General features: G+C 31.3%; 3 protein-coding genes across 7 annotated transcripts; 1 reads left to right on the forward strand and 2 right to left on the reverse strand.

The window, feature by feature from the left end:
* Positions 1-2,062: 2,062 nt before the first annotated feature.
* On the reverse strand, positions 2,063-5,262 carry LOC123672145 (protein TFG-like). Of its 3 annotated transcripts, XM_045606138.1 has the most exons (5): positions 5,151-5,262; positions 4,798-5,095; positions 3,944-4,180; positions 3,519-3,867; positions 2,063-3,173 (listed from the first exon to the last, which is right to left on the reverse strand). In XM_045606138.1, the coding sequence occupies exons 2-5, from the start codon at positions 4,985-4,987 to the stop codon at positions 2,969-2,971; spliced, it is 981 nt and encodes a 326-aa protein (XP_045462094.1). In that variant the 5' UTR covers positions 4,988-5,095; positions 5,151-5,262; the 3' UTR covers positions 2,063-2,968. The 3 variants fall into 3 exon arrangements, with proteins under 3 accessions (XP_045462094.1, XP_045462093.1, XP_045462095.1); XM_045606137.1 differs by having other exon boundaries at positions 4,798-5,244; XM_045606139.1 differs by having other exon boundaries at positions 2,063-3,161; positions 4,798-5,240.
* Positions 5,263-6,150: 888 nt separating this feature from the next.
* Positions 6,151-6,816, forward strand: LOC123672146 (small integral membrane protein 12-A). Of its 3 annotated transcripts, none has more exons than XM_045606143.1 (3): positions 6,151-6,308; positions 6,384-6,562; positions 6,623-6,816. In XM_045606143.1, the coding sequence occupies exons 2-3, from the start codon at positions 6,433-6,435 to the stop codon at positions 6,748-6,750; spliced, it is 258 nt and encodes an 85-aa protein (XP_045462099.1). In that variant the 5' UTR covers positions 6,151-6,308; positions 6,384-6,432; the 3' UTR covers positions 6,751-6,816. The 3 variants fall into 3 exon arrangements, with proteins under 3 accessions (XP_045462099.1, XP_045462098.1, XP_045462096.1); XM_045606142.1 differs by having other exon boundaries at positions 6,164-6,327; XM_045606140.1 differs by lacking the exon at positions 6,151-6,308 and having other exon boundaries at positions 6,334-6,562.
* Positions 6,817-8,294: 1,478 nt separating this feature from the next.
* Positions 8,295-10,639, reverse strand: LOC123672144 (rho GTPase-activating protein 19-like). Its single transcript, XM_045606135.1, has one exon. The coding sequence runs from the start codon at positions 10,326-10,328 to the stop codon at positions 8,349-8,351; it is 1,980 nt and encodes a 659-aa protein (XP_045462091.1). The 5' UTR covers positions 10,329-10,639; the 3' UTR covers positions 8,295-8,348.
* Positions 10,640-10,762: the final 123 nt, after the last annotated feature.

A 10,762-nucleotide genomic window follows, 5' to 3' on the forward strand; every position in this document is an offset into this window, starting at 1 on the left:
ACATGTCAGGTTACTAGCCAAATTCTCCTCATATGCGGGATGTTAATTTTCTGCTTCAATATGTAGAAATTTGCGGCTGAGGCTCATCGAATGCTCTCAAATACTTATAGTGAGGCCGCTATTATTGAAAGAACGTGCATAGAGTTCTTTCAACGATTCAAAAACGGTGATTTTGACGTCGATGAGCAGTGTGGAAGTGAGAATGTTTTTGAAAATGCAGAATTGGAGGCATTGCTCGATCAAGACTCCTGTCAAACGCAACAATAATTGGCAAGATCATTGGGAGTGAGGCAACAAGCCATTTCAAAACGCCTAAAAGTCTTGGGAATGATTCAGAAACAAAGAAATTGGGTGCCGTACGAGTTGAAGCCGAGATATGTTGAACGGCCTTTGTTTGCTTAAGAATAGCTGCTTGCAAAGCAAAGACAGAAGGGATTTCTGCATCACATTGTGACTGGAGACGAAAAATATGTTCATTGTGATAATCCCAAGAGCAGAAAATCATCGGGATATTTCGGCCAATGCTTCCACGTCAACGGCCAAACCAAATATTCACTGTTCCAAGGTCATGCTCAGAATTTGGTGGGACCAGCTCGGCGTTGTGTATTATATGTTGTTAAAACCAACTGAAACAATCACAGGCGATCGTTATCAAACGCAATTAATGCGTTTGAGCCAAGCATTGAAAGACAAACAGCCGCAATACAACGAGAGACCTAATGAAGTTATTTTACAGCAAGACAATGCTCGACCCCATGTTGCGAAAGTGGTCAAGACATAATATTCTCCAGACGTTGCTCCCTCGGAATATCACTTGTTTCGATCAATGGCACACGGTCTGAAGAAGTAAAAAAATTGGATCGATTCGTGGATCGCTTCAAAAGATGACCAGTTTTTTCAACGCGGGATTCGTACGCTTCCCGAAAGATGGGAGAAGTGGCCAGCGATGGACGTCAATGTATAACCAGTTTTTCACAATAAAGCCTCTAATTTCAGAAAAAACGACGGAAGCAAAGTTGTACGCCAAAGTTTTACTGTTAATTTCCAATATTCTCTGTGCTTAAACTAATCATCTTTATTCGACCAAATTAACTTGCCTTGATACAATCGAAACTTCTGCTTTTTCGTTTTCTCAACAATTTTTTTTCGAGAATAGCCATAATTACACGACATTCAGCCCTATTCTGTAACTTCAAATCGAATAGAGATGGTAAGGATCGAATAGAAATGCATCGAAATCGTTTCGAATTGGTGTTTTCTGTAATTCAAGTAGAATTACTATGGATATCAATTACGAATTACATTTGTAGGTGATAGAAGGAAAAATTGGTTATAGAACGCCTAATTTGGACGCAATAGAAGTGAAACATTTTCTCAGATTACGATCAAATTCGTTCGTTTCTATTAGAGTTACAAAATAGGGTTGATTGTTTCGAAATTATCACGTCATTCTGTGTTTTCATAGTATGTCACTTGCCAAGTTGAGTATCCTCAACGAAAAAATTACATGAATAATAATTTGATAATTGATTTCTTTTAAATCAATTCTTTTGAAGCCATTTTTTCTTTTCTTTTGAAAAACTAGACGGATTTAGAATTTGTTGACCATGGATTCGCATTATACTCGTTATGTTTTTATCTACATAATTAACCTTATTAATAATTGGTTAAAAAAGTTTTTAGTGCGGTTTTGGCAGTACTCTAAAATTTTCAGAATGGATGTTTCAATATAGCTCGCTTATTTCTGGAATTTCTTTGATTTATGAGTAATATTTCACGTAAAGAATACCTATGCCGAAACTATAAACTATTGTTGCAACACTTTAAAAATAAGTAATATGCTGAGATTTCAATACAATGCGCCAATTTTACTATATATTTTGTTGTCGTATGTTTGATTTATCTTAACATAAGGTAATTTTCTTTCATATTGATCCATATATGAACAGTAATTTTCCAAATTATTATTCTGCAACTAAGAATGTTATTTCCTTTAAATTGATCTGACCTGGTAAGAAATCAACTCCTAACAAAAAGTTTGGGATAACATAAACTACAAAAAAACGGAACTATTCACGTTTATTTTTATTGGTCATGAAACAACTTAACAATAATACTTGTTAAAACTTATTTTCAAAAAGTAATTTGTGAATTTTTACAAATATCTTATTGATTCATCAGTCATTGTGATGCTTTGGAAATAGCTGACAGCATACTCAAACAAGTTTATCACAACAATTCTTTTGATTACTACTACTAATCAGTCAAAAGTGATCTTAAAATTCATATACACCAAAAGGTTTTATCTGCCAGCAGCCAAATTTGAAGAAATATAGAGAAAGTTTCAAATCTCATACTGATTCTGATATAAATAATTTCTGCACTTCAAGAAATACTCTAAAGACTACCACTACTATGTAAGTTTAATTCCATATTTAAATCATTGAAAATTTTGTACTGAGTTTCGTTTATATTGAAAAAAATCATATTTCTGGTTTTTCATTTCATTGGGCTACATGTTTAGAATTGGATTACATAGATACTGATCTGTTTTTGAAACTTATTACATTAATGAACTACTGCAATCATAACTACTAATATGCAATATTCGTAATTCATATCAACTCAAATTTGTAAACAACAATTAATAATTTTTCTACCTAAATCTGCTTTTGATTGTTTGACACTGTATGCTTCCAGCTAAATATTCTAAGATATTAAAACAGTAAAAAACGATCTTAATTGAATATTGCCTTTAAAATGAATATAAACAATTTTGTATCAAATCACGTCTATAGAATTCCATAAAAAATTGTTTTATTATGTTGGAAATATATAACGATTCATTTTAAATTTTAATGCATTTGATCACAAAATTATTTTGAGATTGATTCGGAAACTCCAAATAAGATTATTTGTAGCCCATCCTCAAGATAATTGCATCCTTGAAGTTGGAGAATTATCTAATTTATTGACGAGGAGGAAGAAAATGTTGAGATGAAGGTTGAGTGTAAGTCTTAGAATATGGGTTAGGTTGTCCTGGCTGATATATTCCTGGATTGTTGTATTGCTGAGGCTGACCTGAATAAGGTAAACCACCTTGAGGTGGAGTTGTATAAGCACCAGAATTGGGCACCTGAGAATCAACTTGCTGGGTGTACCTGAATGACAAACTGAATTAATCATATTAAGAATCATCGAAATTATATAAAAATACTGGAAAAAAACATCTACGGCCACCACCACTCAAAACTCAACTGATAAGATCTACCTAGTGATTTCATTATTGCAAACATTCTAGCTCGATGCATAACAGAAGCTCATTATTTCATATAAGTATAAGAAAGCCTCCTTTGAAGAACTAATGACTGTTCACAGTGTAACTAAGTCGTTCAAAAGTCAAGGGTGAGGATTACTGATGAATATGTAGATTTGAAGAAAAAAAGAGTATATAATCGTATTTGTAGTTTAAAGGTACTTATTGAATTAATATTGAAGTAATCTGTAATTTATCTTACCCAGCAGCAGCAGAATATGCATAGTGTTGAGGAGGATATGGTACACTTGCATAAGGAATTTGACCATAAGAAGTTGGTGGATTCCTATTGTAATAATCGCTCACTTGTTGGCTAGCAGCAGATACAGCCACCACCTCGCGTTGCATACTTGGCACAGACTGAGGTCTGGAAACGGGTTTTTCATTGCTGGTATTAGATGCTTGATTCTTTGCATTTTCCTTAGGTGCCTCTAAAGCATTACCATTCTTTTGACTCTTACTTTCTTGTAAAGGATCAAATTCACTCGAATTCACTTTGTTCAATGAATTTATTGATGGCTGATTATCTTTACTGGAAGATTCTACACTTTCTGAGGAGAAATAAACTTATTAGAAAATAGTTCAATAATTCAAATACTATTCATCAACCAATTATAGAAAACTTACTCGTATCAGTAGTTGAGATTGAGGTAGTCACAGATTCATCTAGGTTCTCCAGAATTGTATTGACTTCATTTCTTATATTCCTCAGCTGTTGTTTAATATTGTTAATATCTCCATGGGACAAGATCTTCAATTTATTCTCTTTTTTGTTATTCAACAGTATCTGCAGTTTCAAGATTCGGCTGCACTGAATAGCAAAGGATAAGTCTGAACTATCGAATATGGTAATTAAATCTCCATCTAAAAATATTATATGGATTTACATGAATGAAATCGCTTCACATCATGCTGAAAAAAATATCTATATTTTCAGTTAAATCCATTCAAATCGAAATTACACATTGATTTTCACTTCAATGGTGCACTTTTTGATTCTAGTCTATGGTTGAGCAAATAATGATAGTGTTTTTGAATATATAGTGAAAAGTCTATTTGATAAGAAATTATTTGGGTTTTCATCATTAGAACTGTGAAAAGTAAATTTCAATTGACAATAATTATTGTCAACAAGTAATAAAAAAACTCAAATCATTGGTTTCAAACCAAAAACATTACACATACATAATCACTGTTTTCATATGGAGTAACTGTATTTTGCTCTGAAATAGTGATCTCCAGGTTCACTGGCAAAATATATAGCTAATAAAGCAAATTGTAGATGAAAATGTTCCTTATTAGTGCTAGAAAAGAATGAATAGACTAAATGCAGCTGCATCTAATTGAGTATTACTGGAGAATTCAAATACAAAATCAGATTCCTATTTAATAGGTATAAACAAATAAATGATCTACTCCACTATATATCCTATTTTAATATTGAATCATATTACAATTGATTAATGACTTGATATAATTACCTTCATCCTTGTATTTAAGAGTAATATCATCATAAGCAGTTAGTTTTCCTCTAAAAACCCTTTGCATCATTAACACCAGTTCATCATAGGTAATTGCTTCATTATGTATAGGAATCCTTCTTATATCGTTTTCTAATTGAACTTTAATGATAAGTTTACCACTTAGATCGATTTCTCCTTTTGTATCCATAATTTCAGACAAAGCACTATTGAATCTAAACTTATTTTAATAAGGCCAGTTTTGAGTATAACTATCAAAATTCACAATAATCAGACTTCTGGCTTTAAATGACTAAAACTAAATCTTCGTAATATCATAACGCTCAGTTCATTATAAATAATCTAAAGATTACCATGGATTACTACCTAATAAAACGTGAAAAGAAAACATAGGTGACGGTGTCTGACGGATAAAACTTGACATTGATATTTTATTTTATCCAGATTTTGACGCGCAATCGATTGGAAAACCACAGAGTTAGGCATTTCCAGATCACGTCACAGTGCAATTTCTCAAATTCTGTGAGGGACAAACATTGCCCATTTGTTCATTTATATAATAGATGAACTGGTTTATTCGGTAATACTAATATTCGTACTGCTTTCGAATTTTAACAAAATCACACCAAGCACATAGACTTCGCTTAGAATAAATACTAATACAGTACTGAGTAGTAGTAATCTGTGTTCTCCTCACGAAATAAATTAACAGTAATTACACATCCAGACGGGCTGGATAAAACCAGAAATGCAGAAACTGGATAAATCCACCCTCTAATATGTACATGCAATTGCGCCCGGTCCGCCTGGTGGATGCTTTAATTGAAATGGTGTTGCCAAAATCAGCTGACTTGAAAAATTAAGTCAGAGGTGGACTAAACAATTTGGCTGCTATAGGCTCTATGCGAAAAACCAACCCCTTTCTCGGCTTACTGAGATTACTTTATTATAATTTGATGTAGAAGTTACAATGGTATACAATGCCTTGGTTATATTTTATTAAAAAAAAAAGATTATCTAGAAGATTTTTCATAGGTTCAGTTGAAGATAAAACCATCTGAAAATTCTTATAAGATACAAGGACAATGAATTTGTCTTTCAAAGACCTCTTTTTTTAAATAATATCAAGAAGGCAAATGTTGAATCAACTAGTGGTAGACAATAAATTATGAGTTATTTCCGCATCTTTTTTAATATCATGAAATACATTCAGAGTTGAGAGCATAAATATTTGTAATTTTCAATTACATTCTCTTACATTCCTTCGAGAAACAAAAAACTTAACCGCTGAAGTTTTTAAAACTACTTTTTATCAGTTGGTTTTATAGAAATGAAAGAAGATTACTCACAGATAACGGATAATGTTATCCGTAATCTCAATCTGTGAGATTACTGTTCTGCTTCCGCATATGATTCAAAAATACAATCCAAGTATTTGGCTGGCAATATAGATGGAAACGTAGTCCACATAAATTTTAAGGGTACCATAAAAATAAATATTGAAGGTCTATGTAGGGACTCTGGATCTATGTTAGTTATTGAGTTATTGATTTGAGATTTGTATATTTTAAAATATTTCTATTCAGGTTTATGATGTTATGAGGCAATTATATCATCTATTTTATATCTAAAAAAATGTGGCCTATACTAATGAGAGTTGCGAGCCGATATGCTCCTTATATTACATTACCTTTTGCGGGAGTCGTAGGATTTATAGGTTATAATTTAGAAAATTGGCTTTCTGATAAATATACTCCATACCATGGTAATTCAAATTAATGTAAATATAATAAATCGATGACCAACATTAAGTTTTGATTTTCAGAATCTATCAAAGAGTCTAGAGGTGAACGTTTACTTAGTGATGAAGCGTTATTAAATTCTACAGAAGTTGTGAAATTGAAACCTTCTGGAAAAGCTTTGGATAGAAATCTTTCACCTTCTCTACAATGAAAAATTTTCAATCTGTGATACATTCTTAGTAGCTTTTAATTTTGAGACAATAAATGTCTACCAATATACATTTTTTTATTTCAGTGATTATTATCAAAAATGAAAAATCGCATAGAAAATACTATTCTATTTTTTAAAAAATCATCTATTCCTTATACTACTTGTAAAGGTTCTATATTATACTTCTTATGCAAAAATTATTTTGCCTCAAGTAAGTCCTCTGTAGTTAACAATGGAGATGTTTGTCAACTCAAACTAATCAAAATAAAAAAGTATATTTTTACTATACATTGGTAACAAAATCTATATTATAAATTTTTAATTTGCACTGTGCTTGAGAGGTCTCATAGGAGGACTAGAAGAGTTGGGATGATAATAATTGACGTAAACTGCTGGTTTCAACTTTGATATCATTTTCCAGTCTTAATGTATGTGAATACTGATAATCACGAATCTTAAGGGTCTAAATTACAGCTGCCATAATGAGCTGAAAATTAAATGAAGTTATTAAACGTACATTATAATTTATCATGACAATGAAAATGCGAAATATTTAAGAGGAGCACAGTTTATTGAGGAGAAACAAGTTTTGTTAGCTTGATCAGCTGAAATAATGGATTATATGATCTAGTTGCATTTATAGTATGTATTAAATATTCATCAAGAATAAGAACCAAAAATATATTGAAAAATTCATAAATAAATGATTTTGATGAAAAATTTTCAAATTGATAAAATAATATAATACAATAAATGATTCACATTTATTTGGAATCAACGAATTTTCCAATAGTTGCCAACAAAAATATTCATTTGGTTGAATATTAAGGAATAAATATTTCTTCCAGTGAAAACTCTTTCAATGGATCAGTATTGGCAAAAAATAAAAAAAAGGTTTTTTATTCAAACTAGGATCCAAACAGTAAGTTATTAAACCTTAAAAAAAAACAAAAATTGATAGAATACAAAAGAATATATCAACTTTCTCAGCATAATCTAAATTTTGTGTAAAACAGAACTAGAATTACATTTAAAGTCAATAGCATTTTGAAAAGTACGATTATTAGAGAATATCCTTTGTAATTATTGCAAATAGGATTCTTTAGTAGATGTAGGATATGTATTAAGTAATTTAATGAGCGTTCATTTGAATTCGTGGTCTAGTGTGCTGTGCCAATCTATTGCGCAGAACTTTTGTACACAAAACTTCAACTCAGTAGAATGTCACAGCACTCTTGACCACGAATTTATTTGAACGCTCGTTATAATTAAGTGAATTAATAACAAAATATTAATCATCCCTAGAACTGATTCTATCGCTTTATCTAGTCATGTTTAAAAAATTAACACCTGCCGCGATAGTTCCGCTGACTATAATTCTTTTACCAATTTTCATTAGTGTTTATAATGAATTTTTACTGTTAATATCGTTAGTTTAGGTTTAGATGAAGCTTTTTCATTGCCATATTTATGAGAATTCAAATTGGTGATTTCTCTCTATTTTCAATCAGCAAATATTGGAGAATTGAATTTAAATATAAAAATAGTATAAAATATGTATATTCTATTTTAACAGAAACAATTCTATTTCAGAAAATCTAAAACGATGTTTCAAATACAATTGGTTGACCATTACTGTCAAATTGCCTAGGTTTAAGAACAAATTGTTTTTCTTTACTTTCTGATGTGTCCATTTCTACATCACCCTCAGGTGCTTCTCCATTCAGACAATCAAGCAAGGAACCTGACATTTTGCTATCTGATAAGTTTTCTAAATCATCAGAAATAAAATCGTCAGTCCTACTTGAAAAACTCAAGTCCTTGGGTGAACCTGAACAAGTAAGAATATCACGGGAGCTCAAATATTCACGGAAGGTTGATGATAATGATTCATTAGATCCTTGTTTCTCATCATTAATACTTTGAGTTTCATGTTTTGTACTTTCATCATCTATTGTGTGGATAGAATCAATTTTAGGGAGATGATTAATGTTATTTCCAGAAATTAAAAGAACAGGTTTTCGACTTCTTGGTGTCATCATGGTTTCCTGCATAGCAAGGGTCATGCGTTGTGTAGATCTAGTAATAGGAGACATTGATTTTCTATCTGACCCATCCGGAGTAAAACATGAATAGAGAGGAAAACATGCTGGTGTACTTGTTAGGTATGAATTATTAAGAAGGCCATCATTGTCATTAATTAAATCTGGTTCAGAAAAACTTTTATGTAAATGTTCATGATCAGGCAAAGATTCAGAAACATCTGATTGGTTATTGGTTAATTTAGATCTAACTTCTTTACCCTTGTCAGGACTAGTATCACAGTTTGTGCAAAAGAGCCTAGCTCTTGATAAAATACCTTGTGCTGGAGAGTTCAGAACTTCTTCACTTGAAGACCTCAGTTGTGACAGATTCTGTTTTTTCATAGTACGCATAAGCTTCTTATTCAATATGTGTTTTTTTATAGAGTCCCCTATGCTTTTACTCTTTGGTGCGCTACTTCTTAGAACTTGCAAAGGAGTTCCATGACCATTTTCCTTGTTAAATTGTTTCACTAATTTCTTTTTTTTGGATGATTCAGGTAAACTTTGGATATAAGCGTAAAGTTGAGCCACAGCCGTTTCAGTAGAGTTAGATTCATTTTCTTTTGCAGTCAGTTCTCTATCTATGAAAGTAAATACTGTATTTGCAGCATTCTGATCACTAACTGATTCATTCATACACAATTTGGGTTGTAATATCCTTTTTTCAAATCGTACTCGAAAATCTACTATTAGTTTTTGTGGTATTTTGAAAATTTCACTATTATGAGTTATCATAAATGCTATTATACCAGATAAATTTTGAGAATTCGAATGTAACTGTTCAGCAGATAATTTCTTTGGACATAACAGATGTGGAGTGAATAAAGTTGCTAAATTGTCAGGAGACATTTTGTTCGAATACTCATAAGAAGCTGTCAAATGTAGAAGATTCAGAATGTCTTTTAGTAACACCCGATTTTCAGCTGGAAGGAGCAGTAGAATCAATTGTAGAGCCTCTAATAATTTTTCTTCTTGAGTTGGTTTTTCAATAATACCACATAATTCTGCTATTTGACAGTAAGCTGGAAAGTAGCACTCAGTTAATAAGGGTTCAGGAAGTTCAGATAAAAAAACTTTGAGTACTGAGGCACAGTCATGAACACTAAAATTTCCTTTTTCAATATCAATAATTACACCTTGATTTAATAAGGATTTTAGCTCATTTTGACGATTCAATGATCCTGTTCTTCTGAAGATCCCTTCAATTTTTAAATTTTGGTCTTTCTTCAAAAATTCAATCAGTTGATTAACTTGACATATCCTTTCTTGAATGAATGGAAAACACTCTAGAGTATCTGTTGATTTTGATTTCTTCATAAAGGAGACAAGTTTCCATTTCTTGTTTTTGGATTTTTCACTGAAATTTTCATTTTCTTCTGTATTTAAATCTAACACAAAGGAAAGATGCATTCGAACTAATATGTTGAATTGTTCCGAAAACTCATGGCGAAATTTTTCTGCCAAATCTTCGTCGGATAAGTTGAGAACACTCATGTTTTTGTGACACTGTACAATTGTTTTCGTAATACTTTTCGCCTTTTTTTAAATAGAGTGTACTCTATTCTGTCGGAAATTGTTCATATCACATTTGGAGAATGATGGTTATACATATTTGTATATTATCACAGTCATGGTTTCGTTTAATATTATAAACAAACGATTAGTTTTGAAAATATGGATCTACTTCTACATTCAACGGACATTTTTAAATAAGATCCCATAGAAAAATCTGTCGTATATGTCATTTTCAACTCATTGTTTTTCATTATTTTCCAGCCTCAGAATTTAAAAGACCGATGGATTATTTTGAAATAACTTTCTCATGATCTTGAAGATTACGTGTTTTCCTTCAATATACAAATAACGTGTATACAAATTATACAATGAATAAATTTAATTGCACTCTCTGTTTTTCACATCTTTCATAA

This window comes from Harmonia axyridis, chromosome 2 (genome assembly GCF_914767665.1).
Source record: "Harmonia axyridis chromosome 2, icHarAxyr1.1, whole genome shotgun sequence".
Classification (NCBI taxonomy): domain Eukaryota; kingdom Metazoa; phylum Arthropoda; class Insecta; order Coleoptera; family Coccinellidae; genus Harmonia; species Harmonia axyridis.

Bases quoted from the DNA above. Each gene is read 5' to 3' on its own strand.
- LOC123672145 (XM_045606138.1), bottom strand. From the start codon at position 4,987: ATGGATACAAAAGGAGAAATCGATCTAAGTGGTAAACTTATCATTAAA. The intron at 3,868-3,943 runs GTAAGTTTTCTA...ATTTCTCCTCAG, and splicing joins AATCTCAACTACTGATACGA to AAAGTGTAGAATCTTCCAGT. The intron at 3,174-3,518 runs GTAAGATAAATT...TGATTAATTCAG, and splicing joins GCATATTCTGCTGCTGCTGG to TTTGTCATTCAGGTACACCC.
- LOC123672146 (XM_045606143.1), top strand. From the start codon at position 6,433: ATGTGGCCTATACTAATGAGAGTTGCGAGCCGATATGCTCCTTATATT. The intron at 6,563-6,622 runs GTAATTCAAATT...TTTGATTTTCAG, and splicing joins TAAATATACTCCATACCATG to AATCTATCAAAGAGTCTAGA.
- LOC123672144 (XM_045606135.1), bottom strand. From the start codon at position 10,328: ATGAGTGTTCTCAACTTATCCGACGAAGATTTGGCAGAAAAATTTCGC.